Source organism: Lagopus leucura, unplaced genomic scaffold (genome assembly GCF_019238085.1).
Source record: "Lagopus leucura isolate 7727_CA_CO unplaced genomic scaffold, USGS_WTPT01 Super-Scaffold_100014, whole genome shotgun sequence".
Classification (NCBI taxonomy): domain Eukaryota; kingdom Metazoa; phylum Chordata; class Aves; order Galliformes; family Phasianidae; genus Lagopus; species Lagopus leucura.
Genome location: NW_024962268.1, coordinates 2,390,559 through 2,409,437, shown reverse-complemented (window position 1 = coordinate 2,409,437; position 18,879 = coordinate 2,390,559). Strand labels below are relative to the sequence as shown.

The 18,879-nt window shown below is 40.3% G+C and overlaps 1 protein-coding gene across 4 annotated transcripts in view; it reads right to left on the bottom strand.

Annotated features, from left to right (window-relative positions):
* Positions 1–18,879, bottom strand: part of ARHGEF28 (Rho guanine nucleotide exchange factor 28) — a 126,037-nt gene that overhangs the window by 64,570 nt on the left and 42,588 nt on the right. For all 4 annotated transcript variants that reach the window (XM_042875316.1, XM_042875318.1, XM_042875317.1 and 1 more), the window contains 4 exons: positions 18,387–18,567; positions 16,045–16,117; positions 12,154–12,200; positions 10,626–10,686 (listed from right to left, as the gene is read on the bottom strand). In XM_042875316.1, the coding sequence (XP_042731250.1) occupies positions 10,626–10,686; positions 12,154–12,200; positions 16,045–16,117; positions 18,387–18,567 (362 nt within the window). The remainder of the gene's footprint in view (positions 1–10,625; positions 10,687–12,153; positions 12,201–16,044; positions 16,118–18,386; positions 18,568–18,879) is intronic.

Here is an 18,879-nt window from a genome sequence, read left to right as displayed (position 1 = left end):
ACATTTGAGCTTGTTAACATTCCTTACTTCACTTCAATTATTTTTCAGGCTGCTGAGGTCTGCAGCCACTTTTTTTAGTATGTTTCAAGTGATTCCACAATCCACACTGCAGTTGGAGATAACGTATGTGCTGAAAGAAGATCGCGTGATTCAAATGCAAACTTAATTCAAAACCTATTATAAAAGTATCTGTCAGATTTTCAGGGACAAAATAATTATTATACAAACACTTTATATGAAGTACACAAATTGCACAAAGCACAGTTGAAACAGATCATTGTTCTGCCATTCCCTTAACTGAAGTCCTGCCAGCTTTGTTAGGCCTGGAAAGAGTAATTTGCCCCAGACGCTCAAAGCCTTAGACTTTCACTTTAAAAATTAGACACTCCCATAGACTTTGTTTGATTTATATATATAATTAACAGTCCTAGGGAATCACAGCAGACAATCATGACTGAGAATACATAGAGGATATAAATCCGTGGTTTGAGCATCCACTTTAATATATGTTGGCTCCCTGGAATACCAGCTTGGAGCTTTCCTGATGAGTCCCTAGGGTGCATGGGAATGTAGGGATGGATCTACTTCTTCACACCTGCACTCTGCAGCCTCTGCCTACCTCCAGCTGCAGCCACAGATTAAGAAAAAAGGGAAGGACACAGCATATTTGCTAGATAACTTGCTTGCTTAGAAAATGTCTTCCCGGCTACTTCATCACTAAGGATTTCCCCTGTCCACATCAGTTCGCCCTAACCAAGCTTGTTCATTCTTTCACCAGGCATGTTTAATGCCAACCCGAATAAAAACCTCAGTTCCAGACATGTACTCGGGGCAGCACTCTGTGTGAGAACTGGGATTTACATTCAAAGAGCACCGTATGCTTTACACTGGCTTTAAAATTCCTCACCTTTCAACTTTGGCAATCACTCTTATGTCCATGAAAAATGTTAACTTTTTCTCTACACAGGCCAACTGTCTTTTTTCACTTACACAATCAAGAAAAATACATTTGTTCACTTCCACTGGCCTCTCTGCACTTCAAATTAGTCCAGGGAGGGATAAGCAGAACTGAACAAAACTCTCACCATTTGGAAATGCAGCTGATGTGTTTAATGGCATTAAAATATTTGACATGCCAAGGCATTTATTCTTCTGAATGGTCTCTGTTTGTTGCAATAAAGTTTCCACTGGCTGTTCAGCTATGCCCTGCTTTTAAATTAGCAGCATTACTTTAGAACTTCCTAACACGAATGAGTAATTGAGACCTGCTAAGTAATTTTTAAACATCAACCTTATTACATAACATGTGAAGAATCCAGCTGTTAAAGTTCTGCAGTGACAAAGACTTAATCACTTACTCCTGCTTCATATTCCCTCTTGAACAGGTCTTACATGCTTCTTATAATCTTCTATGAATAGGATCTTATATGTGAATTTGTCAATGGCATTTTAGAAGTGCAGATAAACTATCAACATTAACCCCTATTTCTGTAGGGTTAATTGAATACCACTCACATTATGTGTGTTGTTGAGGCCTCAAGAAAGATTTTTTTTTCCTGGCCCACAGTGTTCCTCTATGCAGTCATTAAAGACCTCACGATGCTTTTTGCCATAAAGAAGGGCTTTGCCTTATAGTCTACAGATAAAAATATTTTTCTTCCTATTCTTGCACTTTTGTGGGATGATCCAATCTATGTCTCACCTGCCACTCATCATTTCCAAAGTGGCAGCATTTCAGTGGTGGCATTTGCATGCAGCTGGCACAGAGATCTGGCAGCTTTCTAGAATGGAAAATATTAACTCCATCATTCTTTAAAAATGTTTTCAATTATGTATACCAAGGTATAGATGGGAAGATAAAGAACAAATGCTTTTTGTGCACATTACCTAAGGCTAATGCTTTTGATAAATACTAATGTAACGTTCTAAATTCTTTCACCCAAAGCTAGCCAAAACACACCCGCATGATAAAAATGTTTTTCAGAGACATTACAGTCTATTGTATATTGTCTGACCACTCCATCAGCTCACAGCAAGATGGAAGGAAGTACTGGAATGTCACTACTACCCGCAGTTTGCATGGAACAGCACCCTGACTGCTCCAGAGCATGCAGAGCTTCATGGCACAGTACTGTGTGGCCTGTTCTGAAATACTGCTAAATCAGGCCCATGGCTAGAATTTCACTCCAGCAGGACAGACAGAGAAAACCCCTCTGAGTTAGGTTCCCCCTTTGCAGATGGAAAGCAGATCTGCATGTGATGGAGAACAGACCTACACTGTGTGGAAAGCAGAGCTATGCAGGGCTAACAAGTCCAGAAACAAATGCTGACCATCTCCAGCCTTGATAGGGGTAATAAGAATGGCTTGTGCTGGCTTTGTCAGAAATGCACTGTCATCTGTTCTAGACGTTATTCCCCAATATTAAATAATGAAGTTGGTTTCCTTCAGCTTGATTCTGCCCCAGGACTAACATGGCCTGCAATCATTTTCAAAAACTGGAGAAGCCTCTAACAAGGAAAGATACCATACAAAGAGCTATATGCTCCTCAACAGCAACTTGTATGATCAGCAGGCATGTGTGGCTTTACTATTGTCACTTCCATGACAACATCATCACCACACATTACCATTCCACCCGGGCAAAACATTTTCATTGCCTGACAGGAGACTTCATTACTGTATTGAAAATTCAGCAGATGCAGATGAAAGTGACTGAAAGTATAACGCCACCAGCCAGATCCCATGCACTCCAACCAAAATGCTCTTTCCACCTGCCCAAAGCAATTACAGGGTGATTTTGCAGGTTGCTTTCAGCAACAGCACCACAGTTCAAACAGGCCCGCTTGTTACACAAGTTTTACCACCTTCCATCTCTTCCAAACACTTTGGTCTTCCTTATGAAACTTTAGACTAGATCTGCTAGAAAACTTTGTCACATCTCTGTTGCTTCCCCCTCTCCCTTTCCCAAACCATCAATAAATACACTGAAAAACACAAAAACATTGTCGAGATCCTTAAGATCTTGACATATGGACTCCTCAGTTTGCTTTTTATTATTTTTCTTACTGTTTGGTGATTCATGCATTTAGTTTACAGAACTGTCTTTTTCAGTGTATTTATTTCCTTATTCTGTGCACAAGAAAAAGAGATCTGTGAAGGCTGGTCATAGGCAGTACAGCAGCTTGGAATACGTATTTCTCAGCAGTAGATTCCAAAAGGTACAGGCAGGCATTCAGTGGCTACCATCACTGTCCAAAGTTTGATAGTATTTGATCAATCCCATCTCTGTCGTTAGCATGATGTTCAAGCTCCCTGTCCCATCTCACTTGTGAGCAGAATGGAGCAAGGAAGACCACAGGAGAGGAAGGGGGACTGGAGACCTTCCTGCACCGCAGACATCCCACTGCAAATACATTTCATGCTACAAGGGTAGTGGTTTCAAAAGAATGAAAAAGCATTAGTATTTAACATCTCAGAGTCTCTTCCTCTCATCACCAGTTTACAGAAAAGCATACCCCTGGGTGAAGGCAAACTCATCAAAGCTGTTATAAGATTAAATGATCCTGAACCCTCAGTCCCCTCATCTACCACTCGCATCTTTTCTGAGTGTTCTTCACTTTTCTATTCAAGCACCTAGTAACAAAACCTACCCAATACAGAGGTCCCTTTTCTGCAATGAGCATCTCCTACCAGTGATATGTCTATCATGACATCAGAAATATCAATGGAAAATAAAATAAATGTGAAACTATAAATTTGGATTGATTTTTCATTGCCTTATTTCTTTCACTGTGCAATTTCTTGGACACTAGTATAAACCAAGAGAGTAGGTTTACACAGTCCTTGCTTGGTTAGAGCAGAACTCTTGGCTTGCCTCTAAAAATGTTGTTGTACATAGATACATAAGTTCACTGAAGGATTCAAGTCATGGCAGGCTACTGAAGAAGCAGAGCCAGTTTGCGTGCACTGCATTTAGGATTGCTTCAAGCTAGATTGCCAGTCAGAGCACTTTAATGCTCCATTGCATTTACTTCCACATGGACAAATAATTTTACTAACCCCAGACAGCACACACAGAAGCACAGAGTTATTAACCATCCAGACTGAAAGGAGAACATGCCATCTAAACTTATACCTTACTCATAAACTGTACACTAAAGATACATTTTTAATTAGTATGTGAACTATGAAATAAATTTTTATGATTGTTCTATATTTTTTTTTCTCTGACAGTAGGCTGACAGCTGCAATTAGAATAATCATGACAAGAACAACATTTTCCTGTTAAAAACACCATGCTTTTGATATTCAGTGAAAGCTGCATTGCTCTACAAAGACCTATTACCAATACTTATCTTTTGTTTGAAAAGCAACTGTTCTTAAGTGGTGATAGTTAAATGTTGCTTCTTGGCTAAATTAAAGGAGCAAATAACCTTTAAAAATTTAAAATAACCAGGTTTGCAAAAGCTATACTGCAAAATCTGTGGAGAACACCCAAGATACTGGGATGAAGAAGTGCTCACTCTACCCAGCTAAGGCAAAGCACCACCTCTACCCAACTCTGAGTCCAGTTCCAAAGAATCACTGGACAAATACACTGCCTTTGTCCCAAAAGTTGCATGTCAGCCAATTTACTGTACTGCTGCTATGGTTTCACAGCGCTCCTCAGAATCAGAGTTTTCTGAAGTCTAGCTCATGACTCACTCATGCTTTCTCCATTTTTTTTTTAAACCAGTACCATTCACCTGATGTGGTTCAGGGTAACGATTTCAGTGAAGGGTAACAAGCTCATTAATATACTTTCATGCGACAGCGGTCAGTATGCCCTGACTCCTGAAACAATCACTAATCAGTTCCAACAAAGCACATAAAGAGATACTTTGACTGAATGTTCTTGTCCATATCTAGTCACACCAAAAGGGCAGCTAGGATGTACAGTCAAATGTAGACAAAAAAGCCCATTGCTGTTTGTCTCATACCATGATGAAAAGGTCCCCTGAGTTTATTTGCAAAAATTTGAGAAGTAAGGGCTAGAGTCAACAGAAATCTCCTCCTGGTTTCTGCTGCACGGAGCACTGCACAAGCCCAGGTAACACAGAGAATGCACATGGCCATACATGAAAGCATACCAAAGTTTGAATTGGACCTTGCTCATAATGAAGTTTCGCCAGTGACTTGGTTGTTGAGTCTACAATTATGCTGGCAGGCTGTGCTGCCAAAAAGGTCAGTAAAGACTCGTTCCATTTAAATTCAGTTTTCCATGTTTCAGGAAAGATTTCAGTGGCAGAGCTGATTCTCAAGGAGGAAAAAAGTTGAAAGTGTGTTCATCTGCGCATTTTCAAGACTACAACTGTTCTCTTCGAAATGCATTTCTGGAATTTATTTCAAATTTGAAGATTTGAATTAGATATAGCCCAGATTGTTTATTTGCGTTAGCATGAAATGAGCTGGGCAGAAGACAGGCGAAAGAGCTTATTTAAACACCAGGAAAAAAAAAAGCCTCTTTTTGAAGGATTATTTTGTTGAGCAAATTTGTTTTCGATTTTAGGCAGAGAGGACGAGTTCTGGGAAGCCAGACAGCACATGTTTGTAGTTTGTTCATTTTTCTTTCTGTCTTCCTTCTGAGGTTAACTTGAATTACAATGTCTCAGAAAGTCAAGAGTGGAGGAAACTCAAAGAAATAAGAGCAAGCTTGTTTCAACATTTAACGCTGCTTCTTCCAGATTTCTCCACAGCTTATTAATTAAGCTTACTTCAGGCTCACATCCCAGGAAGACTTTACTTCCCACAACTTCTGAAGTCTCAACTATTCAGCCATCTTCAATGTTCAAGTTCAAACAAGCAGGAAAATGCTTTATCTACGGAAATAAACAAGAACCAACCACATCTTGCTGAAAGGTTGTTTCTGAAAGAGTACCAGCCCCAAGTTAAGCCTCTCTTCCCCAAGATGCAAGGAACTATGCAAAGGTTTTGCACAGCGAAAAAAGCCCCACAAAGTCATTATAAGACAGATGCAGTAGTAACTGCAGTTTTCTTCAGACAGCATTTTTCTTCACAACTTTCAAACCAACTACTTTTCCAGTAAGAATGAGTTTTATGTATAAAGAGTCTCCTTTTACTGCAAACCAATACTCCTGAATTTTTTCAGCACATCTCCAATCAGTTTAATATTGCAGTGTCCTCATCTCATGCTAAAACCTAAAAGCAAATGATAAAAAGACAGAGAATCAAACAAGCAAATAAATAAAAAACAAAAACAGAACTGAAATATCTAACCTGAGTCAGTAGAACTAATCATTTTGAAGACCTAATAAAAGCTGTATGAAAGCAGGGCTCCAGATAGAAAGGCTGCAATTTCTTTGTATTTATGAAAAAAAAACTTTTAAGTCTTACGAATCATGGTAAGGAAATCTAATTTAAAAAAGAACAAAAAAGCAATATTAAAACCAGACTCTCTAAAGATTACAGTGCCGTCCTACTGGTTTTCACAGAGAAGAAGTTTGTTATGTTCTGTTCCTTAAACCGATCTGTGGTTAGACTGGGATTTCTGAGGAACCATGAAAATCAAAGGACAGATTCTACTAAAAATGTTTCGAAGCTGCCTGGCCACATACACAGAACTGCCAAAAACTTGGCATCGGTATTTTTATCTCCCAAAGTGAAAAACCTGGCTTGCTTGCAAAACTTTTTCACTTTTGCTAGCAGAGCAAACAGAATAGATTAGACAGACACCAGTAGGTCACTGACACTGTAACTGCAAGAGCAGGAAAAATATTTTTGAAAAATTTTCCTGCCTTCCTGAAGTTATATTTTCTTGGAAGAAAAACTAGGAGCTTAGATTTTTCTTGTTGGAAAAAAGAAATCTTTGCAGCTTTGTAAATGGCCGTAAGAACATCCTCTTTCCAAACTGGCTATGAAAAACAGGAAGGAATTATAACTGTTTAAAAACACTTGCCCTGCTAACATCGTCACATGCCCAATAGTAACAGCATTCAGCTGCCACCTCCTAGAGTCTATTCCAAAGTGAACAGGGCTGCTTACTCTTGAAGATGACAATGGTTGGCAGTAACACATATGCTTAACATTGAAAGAGAAAAAAACTTCTATTTTTCTTGCTTCCCTTTCTGTTTATTTCATTCACTCTCCCCAACTGGATATTGTTTCTCCTCTCTCAATCTTTCCAGTGTGTCTTCTTTGTGTCTTCTTTCACTGAAAAAAAGTCTTTTTTTTTCTTTTTTTTTTTCTTTCTTTTTTTCTTCTAAACACAAAACAGATCTCTAACAACTTCCAGTAGAAAGAGGAAAGAAGATTGGCAGGTGTGACACTGGCATTGAATTCAACAGTCTGTGTGTAATCCACTGTTTGCCCTGCTCTAGCATCCTCTTGTGCTCACAGTTTGGTCCCATTCCCCCATCTGAGACATCATGTCGCTTCCCATATGCGCCCTTCCTCCCCAGCACCCACCAACATGGAACCACTGAGTGTACCTTCCACCTAGGATGACTGGAGCCTCTTGTGCAGCAAAGGCAAAGGGGAGCTATTATCAAAACTGAGCTCTGAAACTTGAACACTGCCTGAGGCAGCCAAGTCCCAAACCAAAGATGAAGACAAGGAACAAGCTGGAACCCTATCAGTACCCTACCAACTTCTGCAAGCACCCCTGAGATATACCCCCAAAAGTTTGTTGGGTGTTGGGAAAGGGCCACAGCAGTTATGCTTGAAAGGGAAAGGTGGGGAAGAAAATAGGCAGCAGGAACCAGGGAACCCTTCCTGGATCTTTGGAAAGGGCTTCTCAAACCATATGGGAAAAGCAGAGAGAAGCAGCAGACAAACTCACATTTATTCAAAGAGTGCTGGTGTTCTTGCTTTTAGAAGTCCTCTTTGATTTACACATCCAACTTCCCAGTAAGATTCCAGAGTTTGCTTGTTTCTATTCATTCTTCTTTACTCAGCCCCCTTAGCTGTTTTCCCGCTTCCTCTCCCCCACTGACAACCACTTCCATTTCGTTGCTTATTCCCCACTGTGTGCCCTTCCTGACAAACATGCTGCCATTTAACAACAATGCCAAGCAAACAAGTTTTTAAATAGTAGTTCAAAACAACCCACAGTAATAAAACTATAAAATTTAGCAGTATGGTTATGTGAGTCAGGTTAAAGGATTATACAGTTTTTTATATTCAAACAAACCAATAAAAACAGCATTAGCCAACTTATACATTTTCGGTTGTCATCAAACCCTACTTCCACACTTCTTTGTCCCTCCCTACCTCCACCTTTTAGTGCACTCCTGGCAGCCCCTTTACTCTCCAGTTTGCACTCCAAACTCATCAGCTCTCAAACACAGTGCAGACTGGAAGCCCTCCAGGTTCTGCTGATGTCAATAGCAAAATCTCACCATATGTCTATACTGTAAGCATTTCAGCCAAGCTCAGTACTCTGATAGAAGATAGGTGAGGAAAGCACAAGACATAGCCAGCAATGAGGCCCATGCTCCAGTCCTCATGTGAGATGAGCACATTTTCATCTATGCCAATTTACTTCTAAAACAAGGAGAACAGACTACTGAAGGTTCACCACATAGAAGTCAATCTCTTAAGTATACTAAAAGGTAATCATAATTTAGAAAAAAAACACACAAAAAAACAGAAGATAGGTTCATTTTCAGATGGGAGGTACAATAGGTAAGCCTTCTGAGTTTAATATAAACTGAGCATATGCTAAGGACAAAAGATCTACATGTACACATCCATACATAGAGATATATATGAACACATTCACCTACATATTTATAATTGAATTTTACACGTACATAAGAGACCTAAGTAATATATCAAATTTTAGACGCATAAATCTTGATCCAAGTTGTGTGCACATATTTTTTTCAACCAAAAGATCCTTTGAGAATCTACATTTCTCCACTCCTCACTAGCTGTATGAACCATGGCCAAAGGCTCTTGCTTGCTTTCTGCAGAGGACCCAGGATTTGCCTGCAGCTCCCATTCAAGCATCCAAGAGGAGAGTGAGAGCTGGTCTGATGCCAGAGGGCCTGGCTCCTGTTCCAGCTGTCACATCCCACCCTGTGCAAATGATGCCTTAGAAGGAAAAGGCATTTAAGGGTAAGAAAGAGATCTATCAGCTAAGATTTCAGGGTGGAGAATTTCTACTCTGCCAGATTTTCAGCTATCTTCTGCCCTCTCCAGATGGTGCAACTAGAGCTGAGACTGGAGCTGATGTGGCTTCAGATTAGTAAACCATAATCACTCCCCAATGGTTCCACTCCCTCCTATGCCGAGATCCAGTCCAACACTTTGGTCTTCTTTGATGAAAACTATTTGATCATATAGGCACTACCATCTCAAGCATATGCACTGTGTTTTTGTGCAAGACAAGGACTGCTACCCTGTGCTATTCACAAAAGCACTGAAGGCAGGATAACCATGCAGGATAAACATTTTCACTGCTACACTGAATACCCTTATGCAGCTCCCATATTCCTTCAATAGGAGAACAGACCAGCATGATGGACTTATGGACTTGATGCAGTACAGGCGCTCGACCTAACTACAATTAGAAAATATGAGAGCTAGATGATGATTTTAATGAGAGATTGTTAAAGTAACCCATGTTCTTACCTTACACGCCTCTTAGTTGATGCCAGCCCATTTGTAGCATATAATTTCTCCATTCATGCACACGAACACACAGCAACCCTTTGTTTTGCAGCCACTGGAGCCTGCAGGTGGGTAATCTGAAATGCCATCATTTGGGCTCAGCACAGGATCACAGGCAAGCCTCTGCCTGGCACAGCAGCTCCAGAGGTGGAGCTCAGGTCCTCATCTTTTTCCTCCCTGCTTTGCCTTACATGAGATCCTGTATGCACCTCACCACTGGAGCTTATGACAAACTTGAAAACACTCAAGTTTCCATTGTGAGTTTCATTTCCTAAATACACACTCCTAGTATGATAGAGCCCTTATGGCTCTACACTTTGCACTGTCTACACATTCCTACGTGCTTCATTTAATATACAGTCACATATGTTGACTATATTGGAGGTTATACTGAGGTTGAGGTCAGACTCTTCTCCCAGATAACTAGCCACAGATAAAGAAGTAATGGCCTCAAATTGCACTAGAGGAGGTTCAGGTTGAACATTAGGAAAAATTTCTCTTAACAAGCAATGAGGCACTGGCACAGGCTGCACAGGGAGGAGGTGGAGTCAACATTCCTGGAGCCATTCAAGAGCTGTGGAGATGTGGCACTGAGGCACATGGTTAGTGGGCATGTTGGTGATGGGCTGACAGTTGACAGCGGACTAGATGATCTTAGAGGTCTTTCCCTACACTAATGATTCTACAATTCTATTAGAAATAGTTTTCAAGACTGTAATTCATACAACAGTTAATACACTGCTGAAAAAATTCGAGGCTACCGTGATACTCTTGCATATGCTACATATGTACACTAGAAGCATACAGAGATAGAATTCATTTGGTCTTCTGCCAAGTTATGTTGCAATGTCAGTGACATTCAGACTTCTTAAAAACACCACCTTGCGTGTGTTCAGCATCACAGCACACATCCATAGCTCTCTGGAATTCAAAATGGTTAATTATTTCTTACCTGCGTCTAACAGGACATTATCTTCAATTTCTTTACAAGGAACCACAGCACCATGGAAAGGCTAGAAAGAGAAAACATCAGTTAAATCTTTGAAGATGACTAGTTACATTTGCACTTAGTCGTAGGATGTGCATCAGGCTTTCAGAATTCAGTTCAAGCACAGTCAAGCAGCAGTTATTTCATTTTAGCCATTTTTAAAAAGGCAACAGATACAGCATGCTGCTCCCAGACTAATGAAAATGAACTGTAGTGATGACCTTACAGGTTCAAATGCATCATCGAAGAAGAGACCAAACTACTTTCCACACAAACTCCAGATTTCAGCCTATTCTTCCCCTACAAAATTTAGCTGTCCGTAGAGCAGCCACTACAGCAGTCTGGAGGAAAAAGTCATTTCTGAGACAGGTCCATCTTCAATGCCTGAATTGCCTGTGCCTACAGAAGTATTATAGGGTAGTTCACCCTTCGTAGTGTCAACTACAGCACTTCTGCTATCTCAAAATAAGAGACAATTAATAGAATACCAGAACCTTTTAATTCCTAGTAACACTTCTGAGCTGCCACAGTCTGCCTCAATGTACATTATCTGCATAATCTCCAAAATGCATGCAAAATGCAGAGACACCATTTTGAGATGATACAAGATAATACTAACAGCACTTGAATCCCAAAGAAATGGCCAAACTGCTTTAAACTGGCACTTCAAAAAACAACTACAGACATCATATTCAAAATCATGATGCAACAGAAGTGGCAGTCCAACATTTCTAAAGCTCAAACGTTACTGAAAAAAATCAATAGTCACTGAGCATGAAGAGATAGTACCTCTACCAGATTTTGCCAGATTTTGTCTGTCATTCTCATTTATTTTCATTGTGTTAATAATCAATATCCCGCTTTAAAAGGTGCTAAGAAAAACAAACAAACAAACAAACCAAATAATGCTGAGACAGATTTTCTGGTTTTACAAAGAGACACATATAAGTTAAAAGCAGAATAAAAGATTCAAATACTGTTGATTAAGAAGAAAGATATTTCTCAAAAATGCAGTTCCTTCCCAAAAGCTGTTAGATGGCTCCATCTAAAAGGTAATAGGAACTGTCATTTTTCCTACAGCAAACATTTTTTCTCTGTTAAGGATTACGTTACCATAGGTGGATTGCTCTAGGTGCAGTAAGCCACTCCACCTCTGGGATGAAGTACATGCTCACAGGAGACAGGTTTTGTCCCCACAGACTAACAGAAGAGCTAGAAGGCACTAGGAATGACCATAAACATGAAATTTATGGTCCAAAAGTTGAGCATGCTTCTCTGGCCCAGCTTTCTGGCCCACAACCACAGAACAGAATCCTTCAAATGACAACCATTTACACATGCAGTATTCCCACAGAATAGGAATGGACAGGAAATGTTACCTGGCACACAGCAGTCATTTACTTATTAGCTCTGGGAGGTGCTCAGGCAAGCAGAGGTTGCTGTTCCTGAGCCTAAAGAGAACTTAGTTATTTGTATAAGGAGAAATCTGTACCTTCACATCATCCTGGGACAAGTCATCAGATGTCAAACTCACAGGACCTGTAAAAGCAAAGATTCTTGCCTTCAAGAGCAAGCAAATTCAGTTTGGGTTTGCTTTGGTTTCTGCTGCTATTCTTTCTCCTTTTTTAAACAGGAGAGGGACAACAACAAGCAAACAAACATGCAGGCAAGCCAGAACAATGGACTAGTGCAGCCCATGCATCCCCCCAAAGCAGCATTCCCGTGGGCAGCGGGCAGGCTAAGAGCACAACAAGTGCTATGTTATTGTCATGGGCCAGTTATGAACAAGCTATTGAAAACAAGGAGAGAGGCTAGGAAAACACTGTGACTTGTCAGTCAGCTGCTGATTAACCCCCATGGTGTTCAAAGAAACATTGGTTCTTGTGCTATGCCTTGCAACAGCTCTGAACAACACTTAAACTCTGCTTCTTTTCCTGAAAAGGTTTTTCGTGTTTTCCAAAACAAGATTTCACATTTTAACACACACAAAGAAAGGGAAAAATAACTTCATTTCTGTCATTCTCTCTTTTACAGTTTCTTCTCAGAAACACACATACACAAAACCAGGATCACATTTAGCAAGTTTTGCCCAAACACAGAGTCCAGTGCTACTGTGACACAGCAAAAAGGAATAATCTGGCTAAAGGAATGCAAATATGAACACCAGCATCACTAGGCAACCAGGAACAGAATCATTTAATAAGTATATTTTTAGTAATAACAGCTAAAGCTATGCTGGTAAACATTTCTTTTTATACTGAATCTTTTGAATTGAGGTTCAAGTCTGTTCTCAGCTACACAAATCCCTCTCAATCCTCTATCTCCAGGAAATCATTAAACAAACTATGACTCAGTAACCGATGCACAGTGGCTTAGGGGATCACCTTAAGGAATGCTATGCTTTTGGCTACATGCACCACTAGCAGCATGAAGCACTGCTTCTGCTGACTGTGTCAGGCTGTTGATGCCCCCTCACATAGGTAATGTTGTCTCCCTGTTTTAACTCCTTATTTGTTAGCTACTCATCATAACTGTTTTCTTCTCTGAGGTGTGCTAAAAAAACAGAAGTGGGAAAAGTAAAAATTCTTAATTGTCACATTGTGGCATAAAGGGTGGTGGCAGTAAGTGTTAGCACCCAAAGGGATGTGCGGTCTAGCACAAGTCAACAAATCAACTTCCTCTAATACACTGTCATCACAGACCACAGAATCACTGCTGTCATCAAACAAAGGATCCCACGTATCGTCTTTCTGTGAGAGAGAACAGACTATTCCTTTCCTAACTGTGATCAGAGACTTACTTTAAAGGCTTCACTGGTAGATGAGGAAAAAAGTTGCACTTTTAAAGCTCATTTCCGGAAAATTAATGTCCAGGTTTTCTCAGATACTTATTTTTTTACAGCACTGACATGCCATCATTCTTATTATTGTTGTTATTGTTATCTGAAAAATAATAACTCTCAGAATAAAGTATGTTTCCTCTATAGCTATAGTTATTCAGCAGAAGATGGCTTAGGCCTCCAAATAACAGCATTCAGTCAAATTCCAGGGTCAGGAAACAAAAAAAAAAGCCCAAAGTGGACTTGTATTAACTGAAACACCATCTACTTCACATTTTGTTCTTCATCCTAATGGATAATGTATCACTCATGTATTTTAATTTAATGAATTTGCTCTGGGAGATTCACTGCTGACTCCCTGCTTTAATTTGATTCGCATTACACAACAAGCAGTACACTGTTAGCAGTCTCTACAGAATGGAAGCTCAAGGCTTCTGATAGCATTGTATTTTGAAGGCTTATTGGTCTTGACTTCAGGCCCATCCTGAAATGACTAGCTATTGGAACAGTACTATAGCAGAACCACTTGGAACAGCAGCAGTTTTGAAATCTGAGGGCTACCTGCTCATGACATTAATGCATTAAATAGTGTTACAAGCTTAGCAGCCACTTTGCAAAGGAGCTCAATGACTGCAACTGAGAACATAAGCAAAGTATATAAGAAGTACTCCATTAATGGTTTCTTATCATTTGTGCTTGTAGAGCCAGCAATATTAATTACATACAGAAAAAAATCTATTTGGGTTGCTTGAATGCTTGCCAGTGGAGAGCTAGAGAGCATAAACCACACTGTCACCAGTAACAATCATTAATGAACTTGCAATACCTGGATTTGGTGGTAAATAGTGAAAAAAGAAGGAAATAAATAAATAAATATGAAGGACTGGTTGATACAAAGATGGTAAACAAAAAAAATAGAAAACAGGAAATTCAGATAACTTTGCTGCCTGTTAACAATAGCTAAAGACTACTATTGTGTATGTGTAGATAATGCAGAGGGCAAAAGGTGCAAGTCTGATTGGCTTGTTATTGTTTTTTGACACTTCCAAGCCAGTTTCATACTAGTTTGTATGGTTTATTGTTTACTATCCAAATGTGGCATACTTTTCTTGCCTAAAATGAGATTTTTTTTTTTCCAAAGAAAACAAAAACCAGCTCTGGTCGATAAAGACACAGAACTATATAGCTACCATTGAAAATACAAATAGAAAAGTTTCCCACCATCTTTGTGGATCCTGATATAGCATGAAGAGGGTACGAGGATCCTCACAACTGGGAACTACAACAGGTTGCTCGCACAGGTGGCAGCTGTCCTGTCTCTGGCAACATTCAGGAAGGGCTCTGAGCAACCTGATGTACCATAGATGTGATGCCCCTGTTCATTGCAGGGGAGTTGGACGAGATGATATTTAAAGGACCCCCCTAACGCAAACAATTCTATGAACTAGAATCCCCTTCACCTTTGGTGAAAACATCGAACCAATTATCACCTGAAAGTTGCACTGCCCAAACTAGTGCTACCTATGAAGGGTAGTGTGAAGATCATGCTGGATGGAGTATAGATCTCAGAAGAATATCCAGAGTCACGTGTGTCATCACAGTTATTCGTATACCTCATAGTAAAAGTGAGACACATACTTTGTATTGCATTGAGTTCAGCCACTCACTGAAAGCTACTAGCTGATGCTACCCAGAACTGTGGTCTAGCCTGGTCCTAATCCTGACAAGAGCTCATACAGGCACTTGTATCATTTCAGGACTGCATGCAGTACAACCACTCAGCCAGGGCACAGCCTCTGATGGAGCTCACTACTTCAGCAAGCCACTACATCCCAATGTATAGTGCCAGCCACATAGCAAACTTTTACTGATTCCTAACAATCATACATAAATACCCCAGCTGTCATACTTCTGATGTTTAAGAATGTATTTTTGTTGTATTTCCTTTTTATCTGTAAAATGATCCTTGCTTTAGGGTACACAAGGAAGCATCCCAGCAACAAAACAGCATTCTAATTGGAAAGTACAGTTTTGCATTCTTTATGGAGGCAAAATGCTAATGCTTATTTCAGTGTCTAAATGAAATAGGTGGAAATTTTGCCACATTAAGAAGTCTGGACTCAATCCCAAAACTAATCACACAAAACACTGCTTTTTTTTAACCCTGGCTTCACTAACTAGATATACTTCACTGAAGTTCACAGGCTGCAGGGTTGATTCAGTTAAACACTGCCCTCTCCTGGAATCTACTGACATTTTTCTGGCTCTTGCAAAAAACTTTGTTCAGACCTTTCCAGTCACTACACATTCCATGACATTTTTTTAAAGAACAATTTCTGTTCAGTATTGGAAAATCAATGCTTTGTAGGGAGTGTAAAGATTTGCACATCTCTCATCGTGCCTAATTTGTATGTTCCACTGTCACCTACTTACAGGTCCCTAATGTCATATGAAATGTGATCTTCCTGAATAGATGGTATATGAATTTGTGCCAACTTTCCAGAGCTTTTAGGGACTTTAACATTATGGAATAAGAAACTGTACCTTCTAGAGAGCTCATTGTGCTGCAGTGCATTTCTGGATCTTCCACTGGCTCGAGTTGGTTTGAATTGATACTCTATTAAAGAAAATGAAGATGATAGTAATTTTATTTCATGCCCTCAACATTTATGTTAAAACTCAGACACAAAATCAGATATATAACTATAGTGTAAGTAATATACTGCAATGACTGATAAGAGATTCCACAGGATACGTTAGCAGTTTCCCTTTCTCAAGAGGAAGAGGAAAATTATCCTCTGCTTACAGTATATGAGGGATATAACACTGGTACTTCAGTGTTCATAACTTCCTTCTCCACGAGAAAGACAGCAAAGCACTACATAGAGTGGCCCAGAAGCCACATGTTACCCCTACAGAGTGAGTGATTTTTACTGGTAGGAAACATACAGGCCCAGCACAATCAGCTTCAGTGCAGGAGCTGCTCCTTCCTGGGCTGACACCTTGCTCAGGCACACACAGCAGACATCACTCCATGGGCAAGAAGGGTTCAGGTCCAGTCCCTGATTTTAGCAATTACATTCAATGAGTGTAAGAAATGGAGGTGGAGCAGACTGAGCCTCCTTTTATGTAGTTAGTTCATCTCTGTTTTAGTGCTTTTAGTCTTTCCCTTTTACAGACTGAACTATCTTAGAGCTGAATACTAAGAACTGAATCTGTCACCTGACAGAGCAGCAGAGAACAGCATGGTAATTAGACCACAAAACAGGAAGTCAGGGATGACACTGCTGAATTTTGCACCCAAAAAAATGTGGCTACAAATCCTACATCTCCCTCTGGGTGGGCTCAGTCATATTTTTCTCTGCTGCCATAAGTCTGATGGTTTGCAGGACTCTTTCCTACTCCTGCAGTTAGCAGGCAGAAATAAGCTATTGAAGTCAACTTTCCCTCAGGAAATCATTAAACCTGGCAACAAAATTATTTTTCCGAATTTAAATTATCCTGCTCACTTAGGATGATCATCCTGGTTTGTCCTCTTTTTTTCTTTTTCTTTTTCTTTTTCTTTTTCTTTTCCTTTTTCTTTTCCTTTTTCTTTTCCTTTTTCTTTTCCTTTTAATCCTGACATCTTTCTCTAGCAAACTGATCCCTTCCACTGGCCATGTACAGCTCTGCTGGAGGTGCAAGACAAACCCCACAGAGCTCACCTTCCCATTGCTTCCCTCTTTCAACCTTCTCTAATCCTTGAGTGCTCCTTGCAGCCTCCCTGACAGATGCTACTACCTCCAAAGGGTCAGCCTAGGGGAGTTTGCTCACCATATGAGCAATGTCACAGTCTTCATCATCTTCAGAATCTCCTTCTCCATACAGCCCAGCAGAATCACAAAACTTCAGAGTTTAAACTTCTTTGAATTGCAGAGCCCCTGAAGGTTTCTAGTGAAGGCAAATCTCCTGCATGGGTGACTCAAGCTTACCATCAGCTTTCTTTAAGTTTTTAATTGCTCAGACACATAAGGAATACTCAAGGGGCCAACAGGTACCTGCAACCAGGGGCTAAAAAGCTACGTTGGGGTTTTCTGGTGTGAAAATTTAGTGCTCCATGACACCCTAACTGGCACAAGTTTCCTCTGTTTAGTCCATGTCTTTTTCTCAGCCAAAACTAAAATAACAATGTGAGCATTTGTGCAGTCTTGAGACAAAACAAACTAGATAGACATTTATGGTCTGCTATAAGGAAGTTGAAAGACCCAGTAGAGCAATAAATTCCACCTCTATTTTGAAGTGTACTGGAACAAATCAAACTCCTGGCAGTACATATACAAGATTATGCAGAAGATATACACAAGACTATATTTCATGCAGTCTTTCAAGTCTTGATCCAAAAATGTAATGCGCTTCTACTTAAGAATTTGTGTTTATAACAAAATAAGACCCAGACCATCATAACTAAACTCTTCTACAGCAAAAGTACATAGTCTGTATTTTCTTGCTGCATATAATACACTGAGCTTGGTATCTGATAAAAGCTCCCAACTGTTACACCAGCACAAAGAAAAATGGAACTAAATTAAATCTTTCAAAGTATCAGGGCAAATAGAACAGCAATGTAATCAGAGAGATTTCAGGGGAAGATATTCACCAGAAAGTCTATAATGAACAAGAAACATCTTGGGGTGTAAAGTAGGCTTTGATAAAGGTCTCCACATCTCTTGTTCTCCAGCTCCATAAACACAAAGAGCTGTATTTACTTGAATAGAAGCCTACAACAGTAATCCTTCATTACACTACCAGAAGTTAAAGAAGCAGCTCATACTAAGAGGCTATTCATGGAGAACAGCAAGGAATGACTGCCAACAGCCTGTGGCAGCCCTGGGCCAGGCTGTTCCTACCTCATGGAGCAGCGGCCTGTTCCAGAAATACTTCCTGAAGAGCCTCACATCTGACTCCAGTAAGTGCTTGGCCGTGTGGTCCAGCGTCAGTGTCAGAGCTGCTGACGAGCGCACAAAGCGCATGCAGGCCCCCTCGCTGATCTCCACCCTGGCAACGTCAGGCGAGCGGCTGCCCTGGAAACTGGAACAAAATGCTTGTTGAGCCACAGTAGATGCTCTGCATGCAGGTAGGGTGAGTACAGAGCATGGAATCCCTCCTGCAGCACAGCCAGCCAGCACCCCAGCATGTCCACGGCAGAAAACCTGACATATCCACTCAAAACACAGCTGGGCAAACAAATACCCACCAACAACTCCTCTCAGAACTAAAATGCAACTCAGTGTGGAAAAAAACAGTGACTGCCCTAAAAGTGCTGGTTAGTCACCAGTAAAAGAAGTTGGTAGGAGTAAGCAGTGACAATACCTACCTCTCCTCATTTCTGTAAGTTAGTAA